General features: G+C 57.6%; 1 protein-coding gene across 5 annotated transcripts in view; it reads right to left on the reverse strand.

Moving 5' to 3' along the window:
- The window catches only part of SDK2 (sidekick cell adhesion molecule 2), a 168,983-nt gene that overhangs the window by 53,070 nt on the left and 95,125 nt on the right, over positions 1-20,788 (reverse strand). For all 5 annotated transcript variants that reach the window (XM_030534609.1, XM_030534607.1, XM_030534605.1 and 2 more), the window contains exon 3: positions 4,035-4,141. In XM_030534609.1, the coding sequence (XP_030390469.1) occupies positions 4,035-4,141 (107 nt within the window). The remainder of the gene's footprint in view (positions 1-4,034; positions 4,142-20,788) is intronic.

Raw genomic sequence — 20,788 nt, forward strand, 5'->3', positions numbered from 1 at the left:
ACTCACATCCAAACCACCAGAGGAGAAAGCCAGTCCCTCAGCACTGGAGTGAAATCACCGCTGGGCAGGAGGCCAGCACGATACAAAGGGCACTGCTTGAGCCTGGCTTTAACCCACAGGATTAAGTACTGTGTGCTCGAGCCCTGCAGAGGTACCGCAGCCCACACCAGGAACGGTCCCGGTCCAGACACAGAGCCACCAAACTCACTGCAGCAAGGCCTGGGCTGTTTTCAAACTGAGCTGCAAAGGCCCCCGTTACTGCTCAACTGGATTGTTCCATTCTGTCACTGCTTGGCTATGCTCAGAGACTTTAATGCTGGATGAGACACAAGCGGGGGCTTGCTCAGACACATTCCTCAGCTCATTACTACGGCCTGGAAATCTCTTGCACAGCAGAGGATGGGCCGAGTTTCTGAGGAACCCAGGACAGCTCACCTGGGTATGCCGGTACTTTGTGATTCATAGATTTGTATGGCTCAAATGGCACTTGGGGACCATCTAATGTGACCTCCTCTGTCACAGAACATCCCCACTCCCACGATTGCAGCATGCAGCCCTCACCTTCTGGCCGAGCGAGAGCGAGGCTTTGAGAAAGAGTCTTGATTTAAAGACTCTCATGTCCCCCATTTCCCTAGCTATACTGTCGCAATGGTGATTGCCCTCCCTGCAAACAACGTGCGCCTTATTTCCAACCTGTTCTTGCATCAGCTCCCAGCCAGAGCCCGCCAGGCCTGTCACTGTGGCTTTTCCACCACATTTTTTAAAGAAGCCAACGAGCGGTTCTGTTACCCAAACTAAAGGGTAGACGAGAGTTTGCATATTCAGATCCAGCAGCTGAGAGTCCCACAGGGGAAGCTCGGCTGGGTGAAAGCCGTCGCCGGGTGACGACTGAGGGAACCTTGTCCTGCCGTTTTAATATTTCACCTTGAAAACTGTTGTCTGCAACAGGCTTGTTATACCTCAGCCTGGTCTGCGCTGCCTTGACAATCGGCTTAGCCACATGCTGGGCTGGGGCTAGTGTAAGGGGCTAGTTTGTCTCGTGATTTGCCGCACACAGAGCCCAGCTGCGCTAGGCGCTGTACTTAGCCATCACCGGAGATAGTCCCTCGAAATCTAAACAGACGATGGGGATCATTCTCCCTCCAGGGCAGACTGAGAACGGGGCCTGGAGAGAGGAAGTGACTCGCCCAAGGGCACACAGGGAGGCTGTGGCAGGGCGAGGCCCTGAAACTGGATCTCTGGAGTCATAGCTCAGAGGCCATCCTTTCTTCCCTAGCAGAGCTTTGCTCCTAGGGAGACGCTGTGCCAGTTAGGAGCTGTAATTCACCCCCCTTGCCAGCTCTGCCTATTGGGACCAGGGGAGGCTGCCATGCAGACGGGGCTCTGTGCAGGGGCAGGTGACCCGACGGTTAAAACACCTGAAACTGGCTTGCCGTGTGGCCTCCGTCTTGCTAGCCCAGAGGGCTGTCCTGCTGGTGAATCATGAAGCCTCTGCCCAAAGCAGGGGCCAGTGTGTCGCTGTTACACGGCCTGCTGGCGACGGCACCAGACTGTGCTAGTGCCCCTATTTGGAGACGCAGCCGGGAGTGCGCAGGCCTGCTCAGGTGGCTGTGGTGGCTCTGATCCCAGCGCTGCAGGGTTCCCACCTGAAGGACGCAGGACGAGCCCATCCCAAGAGGCCTCAGGCCTGCGCGGGAACAGTGCCAGGACACAGAAGGGAGGGAGGAAGAGAAGCTGGGGGGGGGGAGTGACACGCACTCAAGGACAAGAACCCCCCTCGACTGGTCAGCGGGGGGCCTGTGCTCCAGCGTTCCCCTCCCGCTCTCCCCCCCCCGCTGGCTGTGTAGCTGTCGGATGAGAGGCAGCTCAGTTAATTAGAACAAGCCGCCCGGCTTTTCCCTTCGTTACTGCTGAGAACCGGTCCTGGCCTGAGGCTTTCATCCTAGCGCTGAGCGAGGGGGATCCAAAGAGTTCCAGCACCGCGGGACAGCCAACCAGGCTCCTGTCATCCCTGCATTACCAGCCCCCTGCCGCCGTGGTGCTCTGCCCCCTAGTTGGGGCACTCCCCCACCTGTGTCAATGGCACTGTGCCCAGCGAGGATCCCCCACCTGCCCGTTCCCTGTCAACCTCGGCCGCCCCTCCCTTTTCAAACGCTTCCCAGCCAATTCCGCCTCTGCCCCTCTCCCGTGCTGAGGGGTGGGGAGCCAGCCCTGGGTGCACGGCCCGCTCTGGGTCCCTGCCTTCCACACGCCCAGCGTGAACCCCCAAAACAACCACCCAAGAGGGGCTATCCCAGCCTCCTGCACTGGGTGCCAGCCTCAGGGCCTGATCCTGCCTGCCTCATCTCTTCACCATCGGCCCTTCAGGGCAGGGCCCAACTCCCACCAGGTGTCTGTGCAGTGCCTGGCGAACAGGGTCCCTGTCTGGGTCGGGGCCTGCCCCTGCTTGCGTTGCTTCCCAGCCCCATGCTCCTTGGCCCCGTTGCTCCAGTTCTTCCCCCTCTCTCTGATGGACGAGACTCGCCAGCGACACATGGCTCGGCAGGAGCCATCCGGCAAGCCCGCGCCTCACGCCAGCCTGAAATCCATCATCTTCCTTCCAGCCTTTCCCGCTCTTTAGGGCGCCTGCAGCTGCCTCGCTGCTGATTTATGCAGGCAGCACGCTCTGCACCAGCGTTTGCATTTGCTTTCCATAATGATTATAAACGCTGTTTACTTTGGGTGCCTGTTGAAGGCTACTCAGAGGAACGGATTTCTCTCGCTCCCGGGTGAATTTTACTCCTGAGTGAATCCTGGACGATGCCGGCTTGAGATAGGAGTGGGGCAAGCTGCCCCCGCCAGCTCTGCCAAAGCACCTCAGTCCTGACCCACAGCCCCCTCTGCTATTCCAGTCTGGCCATGCACCCCCAGCTCTGTCAATGCTTCCTTCATGCTGAACCACAGCCCCCGGATAGCCCAGCCCTGGGCTCCCACCCCTCAGCTCTGCCAGTGACCTTCAATCCTGACCTGCAGCCCCCGGCTATCTACCGTCTACCGTCATGCTGCCCGTTCCACTTGCTTCATTAGGCCCCTCTGAAGTTCTTTACGCCCTCTCCTGTGTCCTGACGAACGATACAAATTTGGGTCATCTGCACATTTTGGCACCTCACTGTTCCCCGCCTTTCCAGCCAGTCCCAGGATGCCCCTCTTCGTGAACCTTTAGTGTGTCGAAAACAGAGCTCCAGTTCCTACCCTGTCACGGAGTGTAGGGGAGTCCGGTCCTGCACCCCTCTTCCTGGGACCCACAGTGACTCTCAGCCAGCCAGTAAAACAGAAGGTTTATTGGACAACAGGAACACAGGTTACTGCAGGGCTTGCAGGCACAGTCAGGACCCCTCTATCGAGTCCTTCTGGGCTTTCAGGGTGCTTGGATCCTAGCTAGGATACCCTGAATTCCGCCCACACAGCCCCAAACCCAAACTCAAACTGCTTCCCTCCTGCCACTCCCCTCCTTTGTCCCCTTCCCGGGCAAAGGTGTTGACCTTTCCCCTCCCTTACCTAGCTCAGGTTACAGGCTCCGGTATCATCCATCCCCTAAAGTCCTCCCCTGCTCTCCCATTCCCCACACAGACAGCCCCTACTCCATCACATACCCCTTTGCAGTTGGTCTCTTAGCCAGAGTCTGAGCCAGCCAAATATACCACAGTGAGCATCTCTTAACAACAGGAGTGGAAATGACTCACGAGAGTTACACCCGTTGAGGAATTTAGCCTGCGGACACCACTGCTCACAAAGGACTCTGGCCATGCAGAGGCAGCATCACCAGACACGAGACTGGAAGCTCCTTGGGGCAGGGACTGTTTGCTGTTCTGTGTTCATATTTCACCTAGCGCAGAGGGGCCCCGGCCTCGGTCATAACCATAATTAAGAGCAATGACATCTGCCTGCTGTGGGCTGTGAAGGTCTTTTGGGCTTTGGTGGGCTCTTCGGGGCACTCCAGCTCCTGGGACAAAGACTCACCCACCAACGGAGATATGGAGGAGGGTGCGACTTACATGCCACCTGGACTTCTGTCTGCCTTTGCAAAAGGGCCCCCATCCGATTGCGGACGATGCAGCGGTAGACGCCGGCATGGGTGCGGTCCAGGGATGTGATCATGTACCTAGAGGGAGAAAGGGAGAGGTGACTAAATAGATACAGGTTTCAGAGTAGCGGCCGTGTTAGTCTGTATCAGCAAAAAGAACGAGGAATCCTTGTGGCACCTTGGAGACTAACACATTTATTTGGGCATAAGCTTTCGTGGGCTAAAACCCACTTCATCGGAAGCCCAAATAAATTTGTTAGTCTCTAAATAGATACAGACACCCAGCTGGGAGGCCAACCACAATCTGTCACATCAGCCAAGAGACTAACCAAGCTCCTACTATCTTTACGTCTTTCTGTGCAGTACCAGCACAACCAGCATCCACAATGATCTAGGCACTTATTTATTGATGTGCCTCGCTGCAGTCACTCGCCAGGTGCCCGTTACTTCTCCAAAGCCCCGACCATGGACTTCCCAATCCACGAGACAGCTGGACCGGTGGGATGGGGACAGAAAAAGAGAAAGCCCCCTGCTGGCAGCAAATGGAACAGAGACTGCAGGGTATATTTGCATTTTTTACCCATGATGCTTTGTGGAGCATAGATCAGTCAGTGGCTATTAGCCAAGATGCTCAGGGACGCAAGCCAGTGCTGCAGAGGTGATCCTAAACCTCTGGCTGCCAGACGCTGGGACTGGGCAATAAGGGAATGGATCAGTCAATAAATTGCCCTGTTCTGTTCATTCCTTCAGAAGCACCTGGCACTGGGCATTGTCAGAAGACAGGATATTGGGCTAGGTCAGTGGTTCCCAAACTTTAACAACCTGCGAACTCCTTGCACAGAAATATCAAATCTCACAAACCCCCTCCTAAAAATGAATATTTCCAGGGATCTTCTCCCTTACCTGAGCATAAATCATAGAAGCAGTGATCTTGGAAATAATTTGGGTTTTTTTATGACACGCTCATGACACACTATTTATGATTACGTTATTATTTATCATTACAATATTAATCTTATTACATTATGAAAATGGCAACGCTCTTCCAAGATTTCACTTCTGTAGCTCATATCACTTCGATGAAGCCTCCTACATGTTTCATCAAGGAGTACCAGATGTGAAACAGCAGGAAGGTATTTAATAAAGAGTTCCTCCCACAAGCATTTGGATCTTGAGCAGTCCACGCAAACAACGCATGACGACAACAAAGCTTAAACTTGTTCTGCCAGGAAGTCATGCTTACGGGGCTCGGGCTGCCAGCCCCCACGCCCGGGGTCCCTACGGACGGCTACGTCTGCCATTACAGAATTTTTTTCTGAGAACCCCGATACATTTCATGACCCCCCAAGGGTTCATGAACCCCAGTTTGTCTGACCCAACATAGGCACCATCTTTATGAGTTATTGGGGGGTTCCTGACCCCTGCTCTGCCCCTGATGGCACCCTCCCCCCCCAGTGCCTCCTGAACAGCTGATCTGTGGCGGGTGGGAAGCACTGGGGGGGGAGGAGGAGGAGGTGATTAAGGGGCTGCTGGAGGGTGTTGAGCACTCACTATTTTTTTTTTGTGGGTGCTCCAGCCCCGGAGCACCGCAGGAGTCGGTGCCTATGTAACCCAATATGGCCGTTCTTATGGGCTTTGCATCCACGCGGCTTCTCCTGTTCTAACACAGCTCAGGCAGTGCGCGTGCCTTTAAAAAGCAACCATGCCAAGTGTGGGATGGGAGAAATCTCTCGCTGCGGTGAAATCGGCACCCTGGTGCAGGATTCGCAGTACAGGACACAACGCAGATAAGTGTAGAGTTTATATTTCTGCCAGGAAGCATGAGCAGTGTTCACCAGCTGCCCCCACCACTCATGTCCGCCTGTGTCGGGGATAGGAGGCGGCCGGCTGTCAAAGGTAGAGACGTCCGGAGGGGCTGTCCCAGAACTCCTGACCTTTGCTTGCAGCCTCTGAGCTTCACAGAGGCCAAACGAATTCCTGACAAAGCGCTGCTCTGAGTCACTGGCGCCCGGCTGCACAGCTCTGACCCCCAGCGAGGACACAGAGACCTTTAAGTCTATTCTGGGCCTTGGGGAATGAGCATCCTTGTGCCCGCTGACCCCACGAGGGAAGGGGAGTGGGCTCAGGGCTCCTTCCCCCACATTCTGGACTGCAGCCTTTAACACAGGTGCTTTTCCCCTTCGCTGCTGAGCCGTTAATGGCCCCGCCATCCCCACACCTGCCACTCAGCACGGGGGGGAGTCTGGTGCTTGTGTGGGCTCCTTGCCTGGGGGCTCCCCACCAAGGTCTGGGGCCGACGCTGGGAGCTGGTGCCACAGGTCAGTGTATCGCACTTGACCTCCAGGCATCGGCTTAAAGCAAAGCAAAATCATGGGGGCTGTCTCTGAAACCAGCCCCGTTCTGTCTCCTTTCTGAGGGGCCCCAGGTAAGGAAGTGGCTGTTGCGGGTTGAGCTGTGCCTTTAGCGAGGCGCTCTTCAGAGTCTTTCTTGGCCTACTTTAGTACACTTTTATGCTTGACTGGCCAGAGTTCATGCTCCTTTCTCTTCCCCTCACTGGGATTTGACCTCCGATTTTTAAAGGAGGATTTTTTACCTCTAGCCACCTCTTGACTCTGCTGCTGAGCCCTGGAGGCATTTTTGGCCGCCTGACTGTTTCTTTTTTATTTCGCGTCCATATTTCGTTTGGGCCTCTATCATGATGTTTTGAAATAGTCTCCATGCAGCTTGCAGGTGTTTCACTCTGGCGACTGCTCCTGTTGAGTGCTGTCTAATTAGCCTCATTTCCGTGTCGTTCCCCATTTGGAAGTGAAATGCTACAGTGGTGGGGCTCTTTGGTATTTCCCCACCAACCAGGCTGTTAAATTTAGCACATCCTGGTCACTATTATCAAGCAGTTCAGCTGCATTCACCTCTTGGGCCAGACCCCGTGTGACACTTAGCATTAAATGAAGAATTGCTGCCTGCCTTGTGGGTTCCAGGACTCGCTGCTCCAAGGAACTGAGTTTTTATCTCTGCATTCCGCCCTTGTACTTTATTTGACTTGATGTGTCTTTCACATACAGTGCCAATCCCCCAGCAGCGTGACCTACTCTGCCATTCCTGTCTATTTTGTACCCTGGTATTACTGAGTGCCATGGATTATCCTCGTCCCACCCAGTTTCCACAAGGCCTCATTTCATGCCACGCACCCTACCTCACCCATCTTAGTACTTCCCCTCTAGCATTTGGACATGGCTCTGCAGCCAAAGATTCCTGTATGAATGTAACTCCGGCCCTTGGCTAAGGCAACCAGGAGAAAACCCCGAAGCGGCCTGAGGCTCAATCCAAACACAGCAGAAACCCCAGAAGAGCCACGTTCTGCTTGGCCAGTGGAGTGGACAGGAGCCCTTTCCTGTCCACGTCCGGGCTAGAGGGACGTTGCTGGACTCCGTGGTCAATGCTCGCTTTGCAGTCAGAGCATTGCTCTGAGCGCAGCAATTCAATCCCATTGCAGCTCAAAGAGAAGCGAGTCCTGACTCAGAGTGGCCATTCCTGGGACCTGGGATAGCTCCCCAGCATGATCCAAAGGGAACCCAGGAGTGCTCAGGAGCAGCAAGCAGCTTCCCCTGTGGGTGGGGAACATGGAGCAGCCTGGCTTCCCAGCTCCGGCTCTCGACGGGAGACAAGCTCTGCCAGCCTAGGGCAACAGGCAACTTCTCCAGCTCGAGCAGCAACGCAGCCAGGCATCACTCAGACAAACTCGCTCTAGTCCCAGAAACCCCACTGCCTCCTGCCGGCGGCCTACAGCAGACTCGCCCGCTCCCTGGCAGAGCCGCTGTGCTGCCTCTCTCAAAAGGCCCTCATGGCTCACCTCAGCCCACCCAGTTTGTGCTGGCGTGAGTCCATGGCCTGCAACGACTGGAGAGACAGGATGCAGCCTCAGGCCCAGTGAGGCTGCCCGGGGAGCAGGGCCGGCCCATTCGGCAAGGTCACCCAGCCCGGCGCGGTTCTGACTAGTCTGGATCAAGCTGCATGCCAAGCCGCTTATCATCCCCGCCACCCGCGGCGGCTGCACTTATCTCTCCCTCTCTAGCCTCAGCAGATTATTAGGAGATAAGGAAAATAAATGTACAATGGCTCATTTCGGCGCCCTTGGGCACCAGCGCTTAGTTCCTCCATCCCAGCCAGGCCCCCCTCGCCCCAGCCAATGGGGCACCAATTCCCTGTGCATTTAACACTCAGCCCCCCCTGGATTTAATCATATGGGGATTACAAGGGCCCCAAGCACAATCAGGGCCCCATGGCGCACCCACAGTCCCTGCCCCAAAGCATCCACAGCCAAGACCAGGCAGGAGGGGGACAGAGAGGCACAGAAAGGGGGAGTGATTTGCCCAAGCGAGGTGCGGACCTAGGAGCAGAACCCAGCTCAGCAGTGTCCCAGGCTAGCAGCCTGCCCCTTAGCTTCAGCCACCTGAGCTTGCAGGGTAAAGCAGCACCTTCCTGTCAGAAGGCATGAGTGGCAGCCGCAGCATTAACCTCTGCACTATTTCTGTTCAGAACAGAGAGACACCGGAGACAGGGACGAGTAAATAAATAAGGAAACTCGAGCCTCCCCTCGACATCCAATCAAGTATTAAAAAGTGCCGCTGGCTGCTTTGATTCGGCTGCATTTTGTCCTTTTGATACAGTTTAAATTAAACTTTAATAACAAGAGACTAACGGACAGTTGCTGCCTGACAGATTAACCCTCCCGCCCAGCCGCTGTGGGCATCAGCACTGCCAGTGCCCCCCTGCCCCTCATCGACACTCCCCCACCCGGTCAGCCGGCACCCAGACAAGAGCTCGAGATGAGCATCTCGTCCCTGTGCTGCTGCACCTGGAATTTAATCTGCCCCACGCGGTGGCTGGAGAACAGGAGCCGGGAGCCTTTGATGTGACAAAGCGGAAGAGGGTGATAGGTTTCATGTCAAGGCCCCATAGAGAGCTGGGGGAGCAGCAGCGGCACCGCTCTGCATGCCAGGGCTCTGATGCTAAGCGGGGGGCTAATGGAGTGGAGGAAGTGGCTCTTTCAGCCCAAGGAACCTCTCAGGGGGCCTGAGATAACCTAGATGCGCCCTGAGGCTCCCCTGGGTGCATCGGTGGGTTGATAGCTGGGAGAGCTGGTCATGTCGTGGGCAGGGCCGGCTCCAGGCCACAGCGCGCCAAGCGGTGCTTGGGGCGTCATGCTGCGGGGCGCACTCTGCCGGTTGCTGGGAGGGCGGCAGGCGGCTCCGGTGGATCTGCCACAGGCGTTCCTGCAGAGGGTCCGCTGATCCCGTGGCTCCAGTGGACCTCCCGCAGACATGCCTGCGGCAGCTCCACCGGAGCCGCAGGACCATCGGACCCTCTGCAGGAACGCCTGCGGCAGCTCCACCGGAGCAGCGGGACCATCGGACCCTCTGCAGGAACGCCTGCGGCAGCTCCTCCGGAGCCGCAGGACCATCGGACCCTCTGCAGACACGCCTGCGGCAGCTCCACCGGAGCCGCAGGACCATCGGACCCTCTGCAGGAACGCCTGCAGCAGATCCACAGGAGCCGCGGGACCATCGGACCCTCTGCAGACATGCCTGCGGCAGCTCCACCGGAGCCGCAGGACCATCGGACCCTCTGCAGGAACGCCTGCGGCAGCTCCACCGGAGCCGCGGGACCATCGGACCCTCTGCAGGAACGCCTGCAGCAGATCCACAGGAGCCGCGGGACCATCGGACCCTCTGCAGACATGCCTGCGGCAGCTCCACCGGAGCCGCAGGACCATCGGACCCTCTGCAGGAACGCCTGCGGCAGCTCCACCGGAGCCGCAGGACCATCGGACCCTCTGCAGACATGCCTGCGGCAGCTCCACCGGAGCCGCAGGACCATCGGACCCTCTGCAGGAACGCCTGCGGCAGCTCCACCGGAGCCGCAGGACCATCGGACCCTCTGCAGACATGCCTGCGGCAGCTCCACCGGAGCCGCAGGACCATCGGACCCTCTGCAGGAACGCCTGCGGCAGCTCCACCGGAGCCGCGGGACCATCGGACCCTCTGCAGGAATGCCTGCGGCAGCTCCTCCGGAGCCGCGGGACCATCGGACCCTCTGCAGGAACGCCTGCGGCAGCTCCACCGGAGCCGCAGGACCATCGGACCCTCTGCAGACACGCCTGCGGCAGCTCCACCGGAGCCGCAGGACCATCGGACCCTCTGCAGGAACGCCTGCGGCAGATCCACAGGAGCCGCGGGACCGGCAAGCGGCAGAGCGCCCCCCATGGCGTGCCGCCACGCTTGGGGCGGAGAAATTGCTAGAGCCGGCCCTGGTCGTGGGGATGTGCTGTGCAAAGCTTCCCCCGCCCGCTCCATCTTCGATGACGCCCCTCAATCCCAAGCAGCAAAATACCGCCCCCCTGCTGTGCCAATCCTAGGCTCCAGAGACACCCAGCTGTGCCAGCACCCTGGAACCCCAACCCGCAACCCCCACCTATGCCAGCTCTGCCCCCACCCCCCAGCTCTGCCAGTGCCCCTCAGTCCTGACCCGCAGCCCCCAGCTATGCCAGCTCTGGGCTCCCCACCCCCAGCTCTGCCAGCGCATCTCAATCCCGACCTGCAGCCCCCGGCTATGCCAGTTTTGGGTGACACACCCAGCCCTGCAGACGCACCTCACTCCTACCCTGCAGCGCCCCGTGATATTCCACTATAGGGAACAGGAGGCCACCTGCTCGGGGCCACACTCATTGCTGAGACCTTGCAAACTCATGTCATTCACCACCACAGCCTAGATGACCCCTCCCTCTCTCCACAATGATAGACAAGCCTGGACGACCCCAGGGCTGCCGTGGGCTGTGAACGCCGGGCCATCTTCCTGTCCATGCTGCTTGTCTGGCCTGGCCGTGGGAGCTAGCAGGGGATTTGCACTGCTGTTCTGAGAGCAGTCGTGTTAAAAGCGTGCGAGACACCAGCGTGTGCGAGCAACCACCATGCTGAAATTCCACCAGGTCCCCGACCAGCCCCTAGGTGGCAGTGTAAGACCCCTATTGGGCCACTAACCCGTTTCCTAAGGGCTCGACTCTGGTTCTCCAGTGCAATGGACCGGCCAGGTGCCCCCAGCATCCTGCCAGCTCTCCCCCTGCCCCGCTTTCCACGGCAGCCCAGCACGCCCTGAGTTCGAAGCCCCAGCTTGGCCGGCCTCATTAGCCCAAGCGACCACGACTCCCTAGCAGCCGTCACTGTCACTGGCTCTTCGGGCGCGTTGGGCCAGAGGGAGCACTGCCAGGCCCCAGCATTCCTGCAACACCTCCCTCTCCACTGCACACATTCCCCACCCCCTGCCCCCAGCTGATCACAGTGCTCCTGGCTGAGCCAATCCCAGCACGCCTCCGCCGCCAAATGCAGCCACCTCTGGGGTGGAGGCTGTTAACCCACTGGCGCACACCGCGCTGCACAGGAGCAAGCTGAGCCTGGCTGGCAGGTTATGAGCTCAGCTGGGTTGCAGTAGGACCAGGCTGGCTGAGCAATCGCTCCTACCCCCGACCTGTTCCTGACCCCTGGCTCCCGACTCCTGCTCCAGCCATTAGGCCTGCCTGCTCGTGATGCCACTGTTCCCCCACCCAAGTGGGGCTGTGGGTGAGGTCACCTGGGGTTGCATCCCCCTCCCAGCCCTGGATCTTCTGCGGCACTGAGCATGGGCAGACGGCTCACTAAGGGGGAGCTGCTGACACCTCTGCCCCACCCGCCTCACATTTTGTCGTGGCTCTGTGACTGGTTCGGAGAGACACGGTGAGTGAGAGACATCCAGGAGAGAAGCAGGAGAGCCCAAATCCCCCCCGCTGTCTGGGCCAGTGGCCAGCAGTTCCTTGGGCAAGGTGTAACTGCCCCCATCCCCCGCTTCCCCCCACCAGAAGCCGGCTGTCACTGGCCTTTGCTGGAAATGTCGGACCGAGCTTCCCCGGGCAGGGAGCTGACGGAACAGGGCCGGGGGGCAGGGCGAGCCCCTGGCAAGTGTTTGCAATGTGAAGGTGCCCAGCAGTCCCCCTGAGGGCCTGTGTGCCCCCCTGGAGTCCAGAGCCAGGCCTGGGGTCTGAGCGTTGCCGGGGCCAGGAAAGGAGAGAAGACCAAAGGGGTCTCGTCCTGAGCTGGCTGGAGCCTCTCCTGCCTGATGCCAGCCTCAGGGAGATCAGAACTGGGCCTGCTTGGTCCATGCCAGGGTGGGCACAGCACAGCTGGCAGCAGGGTGACCTGACAGCAAATGTGAAAAATCGGGACAGGGGGTAATAGGAGCCTCTATAAGAAAAAGATCCCAAAATTGGGACTGTCCCTATAAAATCGGGACATCTGGTCACCCTACTGACTGGTCAAAAGACAAAGAGGTGCCAGGAGAAAAGAGCTGGCTCAGCCCTGTGGCCCATGCCTGACCCTACAGGGAGAGCGCCCGGTGTCCTATGGGAGAGAGTCCTTGAGTGTCACACCCGATATCGACCAAGATCCCGACTGGCTTTAAATGAGATATTTCAATTCTACCGAGCTGTCAGGAGCCGACGTGGACACCAGGAATAAATGGGCAGACTCTCCTTGCACTGTCCTCGGTAAAAAATCTCACCCGCACCCCCAACGCCGCGTAGAGACAGAGACGTGCTCACACACTCACGCAGACACGGATATGCACACACATGTATGTGCACACACAGGGGCCCAGAAACACACACACCAAGGCCTAGCACCCCCAGCACAGACCCAAGCATGGGGCTGGCGGGGGGAGGACGAAGGGAGCAGGAGGCTGCCGCTGGTCCAGCTGGAAGAAGTCTGCAGAGGACTCTATGCCCTGGTGGAAATTAAACAGGGGGCACAGGGATTTGCAGCCACCGCAGAGCAATGACGTACCCTGCTGGGACAGCAGGGAGCTGGTCATGGAGCGAGACCGTGGTCCACTCACAGCCTTGAGCTGGGCACAGGCCCGGGCTAGTTCCTGCCCCGTGTCTGGATGCTGTCCCCTGACCTAGCCCTTCCCATGAAAAGCTCTGTCCTTCAGCCCCTTCACATGGCAGTGACTTCAGTGCCAGCTCCTGCCCTAACCTCCATACACACCTATTGCTCGCTGGGAGCAGAACCTAGGAGTCCTGGGCCCCATCCCCTGCCCTAACCTCCACACACACCTATCCCCCGCTGGGAGCAGAGCCCAGGAGCCCTGGGCCCCGTCCCCTGCCCTAACCTCCACACACACCTATCGCTCGCTGGGAGCAGAGCCCAGGAGTCCTGGGCCCCGTCCCCTGCCCTAACCTCCACACACACCTATCCCCCGCTGGGAGCAGAACCCAGGAGTCCTGGGTCCCGTCCCCTGCCCTAACCTCCACACACACCTATCCCCCGCTGGGAGCAGAACCCAGGAGTCCTGGGCCCCATCCCCTGCCCTAACCTCCACACACACCTATCCCCCGCTGGGAGCAGAACCCAGGAGTCCTGGGCCCCGTCCCCTGCCCTAACCTCCACACACACCTATCCCCCGCTGGGAGCAGAACCCAGGAGTCCTGGGCCTCGTCCCCTGCCCTAACCTCCACACACACCTATCCCCCGCTGGGAGCAGAACTCAGGAGTCCTGGGCCCTGTCCCCTGCCCTAACCTCCACACACACCTATCCCCCGCTGGGAGCAGAACCCAGGAGTCCTGGGCCCCGTCCCCTACCCTAACCTCCACACACACCTATCCCCCGCTGGGAGCAGAACCCAGGAGTCCTGGGCCCCGTCCCCTACCCTAACCTCCACACACACCTATCCCCCACTGGGAGCAGAACCCAGGAGTCCTGGGCCCCGTCCCCTGCCCTAACCTCCACACACACCTATCCCCCGCTGGGAGCAGAACCAAGGAGTCCTGGGCCCCGTCCCCTGCCCTAACCTCCACACACACCTATCCTCCACTGGGAGCAGAACCCAGGAGTCCTGGGCCCCGTCCCCTGCCCTAACCTCCACACACACCTATCCCCCGCCGGGAGCAGAACCCAGGAGTCCTGGGCCCCGTCCCCTGCCCTAACCTCCACACACACCTATCCCCCACTGGGAGCAGAACCCAGGAGTCCTGGGCCCAGTCCCCTGCCCTAACCTCCACACACACCTATTCCCCGCTGGGAGCAGAACCCAGGAGTCCTGGGCCCCGTCCCCTGCCCTAACCTCCACACACACCTATCCCCTGCTGGGAGCAGAACCCAGGAGTCCTGGGCCCCGTCCCCTGCCCTGACTTCCACACACACCTATCCCCCGCTGGGAGCAGAACCCAGGAGTCCTGGGCCCCGTCCCCTGCCCTAACCTCCACACACACCTATCCCCCGCTGGGAGCAGAACCCAGGAGTCCTGGGCCCCGTCCCCTACCCTAACCTCCACACACACCTATCCCCCGCTGGGAGCAGAACCCAGGAGTCCTGGGCCCCGTCCCCTGCCCTAACCTCCACACACACCTATCCCCCGCTGGGAGCAGAACCCAGGAGTCCTGGGCCCCGTCCCCTACCCTAACCTCCACACACACCTATCCCCCGCTGGGAGCAGAACCCAGGAGTCCTGGGCCCCGTCCCCTGCCCTAACCTCCACACACACCTATCCCCCGCTGGGAGCAGAACCCAGGAGCGGGATTGCAAACCCTCTGGGCAAAGCGTACGGCAGAGACAGCAAGCGTGTGACACTGCACTCGCGTGCTGACTTGCAGAGAGCAAAGGGGCGGGAAAGCTCACGGGGACTCTGCAGCTGCATTCCCAGCTCGGACACTGTCTCACTGTGGGACCTAGGGCTGTGTCCACGCTCCATGCCTCAGTTTCCCATCTGTAAAAGGGGGATGAGAATACGCCGGTTGCCTTAAGGGGCTGTGCAGGGCTCAGAGCATGCAGAGTGCTATGTAAACAAACAGGAGGGGCTGAGTATCACCCGTGCGGCCTGAGTTGCCTTGCGTATATTTGCTGGCTCACCCAGAGAATCAGCTCACATTTGGCGTGTGGGTAACCCTAGCTGGTTTGATCCCCAGCAGTGCCCATTACATGATACCTGGGCTTGCATCACGCCTGGTGCACATGCAGCCTGCTTGTGGACGTGCCCTGCGTGCATGCACAAGCATGTGCAAGGCACACGTAAGCATTCTGCTTGCTGAGTGTACGACATGTCTGTAAGTGCACAGACAGACGCAAAACTCATATGCTGCTTCACCCCCATGTGTTTGTATTGTGCGCTGGGGGTGTGTACCGGACCCCTTGTCCAATTCACTCGAAGCCCTCGATTAACGCAGCCCAGTGCAGGGTCCACCAACCCCCAGGGACCCAGAGCTAGAGATTCATTTGAATTCAGTCTCCCTGCTCACCCCCCTGCTGGCCTCCTCTATCAAATGAGCAGTGTGTCAGTGTCTGGCGCTGGCAGGCTCCTTGTCTGGATTCTCTGGCTCTGTGGAGTGGGCAAATGCCTCGGTGCTGTCTCCTTGAGCCTGAAAGGGAGGGGAGAATGAAGAGATCCTGGCACCCCAATTAATGGGCCTCTTCTTCTCGCCACCAGAGGCAAAGGGGCCATTAAGGAGCTGGTCTGTTTCGCACCGGAATGGATGGAAATAGCCCAGAAAAAGGAAACAAATTACTCAGCACAGCCTGGCCTGCAGTTATTAACCAAAGCAGGGGAGAGACTCTGTTCTCCGCGGCTGGCCTTTCGCAAAGGTTTTAATTTTGTTGTCTTTCTGATCTCCCTTGGCATTCAAAGGGACGTTACTGAGTGCAGGCGCTCGTCTGCCGAAGGGCCGGGGCTGCCTTCACGGGGACGGGAATTCATTGGGGACCACAACGCAGAGGTGGGCAGCTCTGAAATCATTAAGCAGGAAGTTTTGTTTACGATATAAACCCTCAGGAGTTGCACTGAAATCAGCCTCCCCGCGGCATGGCCTGTCCTCTGGCACAGCCTGGCGTGTTGCTGCCGTGCTGGTCTCACGGAGTGTGGGGGAGTCCGGCCCTGCACCCCTCTTCCTGGGACCCACAGTGACTCTCAACCGGCCAGTAAAACAGAGGGTTTATTGGACAACAGGAATGCAGGTTACAGCAGAGCTTGCAGGCACAGTCAGGACCCCTCAGTTGAGTCCTTCTGGAGTTTTAGGGTGCTTGGGTCCAGCATAGGATCCCCTGAATTCCTCTCACCCAGCCCAAAACCGAAACTGAACTGCCCCTCCTCCAGCCTGCCAATTCCTTTGTCCAGCTTCCCAGGCCAAGGTGCTAACCCCCTCCCCACTACCTGGCTCAGGTTACAGGCTTAAAGATCCTGTCCCTCACCTAAAGACATCCCCGGCTCTCCCATCCCCCACACAGACAGCCCCTACTCCATCACAGCTGGGCAGCTCTGGGCTGGGGCAGAGCGGTTTGTTATTGTGGGTCACTCACAGGGCAGGGACATGCACGGGTTTGTTATTGTAGGGTCACTCACGGGGCAGGGACATGCGCGGGTTTGTTATTGTAGGGTCACTCACAGGGCGGGGACACGCGGTGGTTTGTTATTGTAGGGTCACTCACGGGGCGGGGACACGCGCGGGTTTGTTATTGTAGGGTCACTCACGGGGCGGGGACACGCGGTGGTTTGTTATTGTAGGGTCACTCACGGGGCGGAGACAAGCGGTGGTTTGTTATTGTAGGGTCACTCACGGGGTGGGGACATGCGGTGGTTTGTTATTGTAGGGTCACTCACGGGGCGGGGACACGCGCGGGTTTGTTATTGTAGGGTCACTCATGGGGCAGGGACACGCACCGGTTTGTTATTGGAAGGTCGCCCGTAGTGCCAGGGGCAGCAAAGGCCAAGGGGCAGAGAAAAGGATCGGCCCCTGAGCTGGCCCAGGAAATCCATCTCCCAAAGCCCTTCCCCTCCAAAAGGGGGATGACCAACACCCACTCCCCTGGGCAAACCTGCTGGCAAAACAGCCCCTTCTGCCCAGGGAAGGAGACATACAGGGATTTCTAGGCTCATGTGCTCCGTTGGTTCGGGTGGGAGATGCCCTTGTGGGCTCCTTCCCCAGCCCTCTCCTCCCATGAAGGTGAAATGACGAGAAACTGTGGCTAGCACTTCCCTCTGTGGCAACCAATCCGATGCAAAGACATCTAGGCTATTTTGGGGTGCGGCCGCCTGATCCAAGCCATCACCCCGAAGCTCATGTCGCTCTGTTATCGTAGGGTCACTCATGAGGGCTGGGCTACAAGTGCCAGTTTGTCTTTGTATAAGACGGCTGCTTATGAGCCCCGGGATATTAACACTCACTTTGTTATCGTAGGGTTGCTCAGGCTCATGCAGGCTGGTTTGTTATTGTAGGGATGTTTAATGGCTGATGCCACTGATTTATTTCGGGGGGTGAAGGATGTCACAGCTGCAGCGTTCACTCTAGCAAATTAAAAACCAGAACGTTGTAAGGTCCATGCAACGCTTTAAACACAGGCCACAGAAAGCAGCAGCTCAACAGATTTGGGATCTCAGAGCCTTGGCACAGCCCCTTTGATTAACATACTGTATAATGACTAATTAATTCTACAGGGGCACATGTACTGGAATCGTTATTGTGTGATAATGAAATGGCAAGAGAGCTTTAAAACACACTTAGCAAGATTTACCAGCTCCCCACATGCAGGGAGCAGCGGTCAGCCGCAGCAGAGGGACCTCACTCAATGTGTTTTTAACCATCCCCCCGGTATTTAATCAGGTCATGTTAACGGTGTTATTGAATCTCAATTAGCTCCTGATTGGAGAAGGCTGCAGTTTGACACATGTGGCCAGAGCCATCCTTGGTGATGCCTGCCAAAGAGGCATTTTGCTGTGGTCAGGGGAATTCCAGTAACTCCGGCGGCCTTGTAAATCACCAGCTCAATTGGTCCAGCTAGAACAATAAGCCATTTAATAATTTATGCACATGCATTAATCTGCTGGCTTCCTACGGCGCGCAGGGGGCGGAGAGCCCCACCACGTCGGGCCAGAGAGAGGCACAAATAACAAGACGGCGATTCATGTTTCATTATCCAAAAGGGACGTGGCCAAGGTCAGGGCAGAACGCTGGGAACATGTCCTACTTTCCTCCGCCACTGTGGTGAGTGCCTTCCTGGCCTGCTGCTCCAAACTCACGAATTGACACCGGCTCTGTGACCCCCACTCTTCCTCAGACACTTCCCCTCCCCAGTAACCAATCAACACACACAGCTTGGCTACCCTACAATAACGCACGCAGCCTCGCCTTCCAGAGCAACCCTGCAACAACATACCAACCTCGGTAGGCCAGGGCTCATGAGAAAACCTAAAATCAGTCAAGCATCTCTTTCCAAATAGAATCGGGAAACATCTCCCTTCAATAAATTGATGGAGACACTGCGCTGCAGCCCACAGCTGCACAGACCCTCCTGCCAGCAATGGGGCTAGAACGCCGAATCCCGTCCTCCGGAAGCACGCCTCCCTGCCAGGTGAGTTAAAGGAAAGTCTCCACTACCTCGGAGCAGGACAGGGCCTGTCCGATTGCCCTCAGTACAGGGCACTGGCACACCCAAACACGCTGCACTGAACAGACCCTTAAAACGAAATGACACCCAGAAAGTGCAGGATCAGCAGCCTTCCATAGGGAGGGGGTGAGAACTCCCCACTATGCGTGGGGAGCGCCAGCTGCAGCAGTGACGGCAAACCCGCTGCTTCTCCAATCCGCCCCAAATCCCTGGATTGGCAAAACCTGGCCAAGATGGGGCACGCGGTGCCGCCTGGCTCACGGGAAAGTGGGCCTTCAAGCTTCTGGCTGCCCACAGGAAGGGCGAAGCTTCAGGGACAGGGACCGTCCTGGGCTCCCCACCCTTCACATTCCCCTCACCCGGCCCCTTGGTTTTAAATGTAAAGTTCACTGAACTTTCAAGAACCTCACAGGGTTTGGGATGCATCTGACTTCTAACTGGCGGCATTTCCCTCATCTCTGTGGTTAATTCTGATTAGACGGCCAAACCCTGAGCTCTTCGCTCAGCTCAGATCCCCACAGCTGGTGCCCATTTGCTTGTAACGCCTGAGGAAGGAGCCCAGAAACCAAACTGGGATTCCTCTCGCTGGTTTTAGCAGCTGATTCTTGCTCTCGCTTGCGTCAGCTTCGCACTGGTGCAAAACCATTGACTTGGGCGGAGCCGCTCCCGAGTGAAACCCGTGGGAGTAGAGTGACCAGATGTCCTGATTTTATAGGGACAGTCCCAATTTTGGGGTCTTTTTCTTATATAGGCTCCTATTACCCCCCACTCCCATCCCAATTTTTCACACTTGCTGTTTGGTCACCATACATGGGAGTGAGAGCAGAACCGGGCCCGTTTTCTTCCCGGCTTCCTCCGAAAAAGGTATTACAAGAGCCAAAATGAGAATCCTGTGCCAGAAAGAGAACCCGCGGGCATCCGGCCTGAGCAAGGCAGCAGGAGAGCTGTGGCATAGCAAAGGAAACCCAAACCAGAGCCTTGTGGGGAATTAGTCATGCAAAAATGTTTGGGGAGAAGGGGTGAGTGATGTGTCTGACGAAGCTAAGATGCAGAGGGCTTCTGGGCTCGTGGGAAGACATGGGAAATCCTCTGGGTGGGTGCCGGAGTCCTGCACCAGCTGTGGAGGGGAGAAAGGATGGAAGCTGAATGAGAATGTATTTAATAGAGGGAAAGGGGCATGTGTGTGAGAGTCCGTCCATCTGTCCACATTCTAATATATGCGTGATGTAATTTCAGAAGGGAGCAGGACTCAATGCAAATCCTAATACACAATCTCATGTGATAAATTACCAGCCCTAACCCATCTGCATGTTCAATTTCTTGCACGAGAAATAAATATCCTCAATCCGCCAGAGAAGCTCTTTCCTTCGGAGGGTTTCATTAAAGACATTGCACGGCCTGATTTGCATGTTATGATTCTGTGTATGAAAAGAGCTCAGACTCTGGAGAGCCCACAGGAGAGAGAAACTGCGGAAAAATGTCTTAGCCCCGAGCCATAGGAGTGTGTGCGCGTGGGGCTGGGGTAGAGAGAGCGCAGCACACGCTAGGCAAAATCTTTCCAACTTCTCGGCCTCAAACTCTCTGGAGATGCTGGGTTAAGCTGCCTTCTCCTTAAGGAAGGAGAAACCCTTCTCTGAGCAGTTTAGCTTTTCTCTGAGAGCCTCCCAAGGATTCTTCCAGACAGATAAAAGGGGAGGGTGGGAGCTGATCTGTAGAGACTGGTGCACAGAAGGCAGCTAACCAGCGCGGGGATCTCCAGTTTCCTCGCAGCGCCCTGCAGGCTGGGCGATTGGAGCCCCAGTGAGCTAGTGAGCCCAGCACGCTTCACAGGGGAAGCTCGCCAACTCTGATGCAAACCCAGAGCTACACGAGGACGAAGGGTCCCCTGACCCGCATCCTTCCCCCTCGCCCTTCTCGGCACCTCCACAAGTCGTTCCCCTTTGTGTGCCAGGCCCTGACTCATGGAGGGAAGAAAAGGGGGGTTGCTATGGAAACACAATGCAAAACTGGGAGACAGGTTCTTTTCTTTAAAAGGAAAAAAAGTGAACTTATTAGTCTCAAATGCCATAATGCCTGAAAGGCAGCGCAGGACCCCTCGCTGGGCTAATCAGCCTTCGTGCCCCAGCTCCTTCCTACTCAGCTGCTGGGGGTATTCTAGCCCGGAGGGTGAGCGCAAAGGATAACAAGAGGCCAACCCAAATCCATAGCTCCCATCTCGCAGTCCGGGCCTTTCCCACTGGGCAGGCAAGCTGGCACCTTGGACACCCC

Source organism: Gopherus evgoodei, chromosome 15, assembly GCF_007399415.2.
Source record: "Gopherus evgoodei ecotype Sinaloan lineage chromosome 15, rGopEvg1_v1.p, whole genome shotgun sequence".
Taxonomy (NCBI): domain Eukaryota; kingdom Metazoa; phylum Chordata; order Testudines; family Testudinidae; genus Gopherus; species Gopherus evgoodei.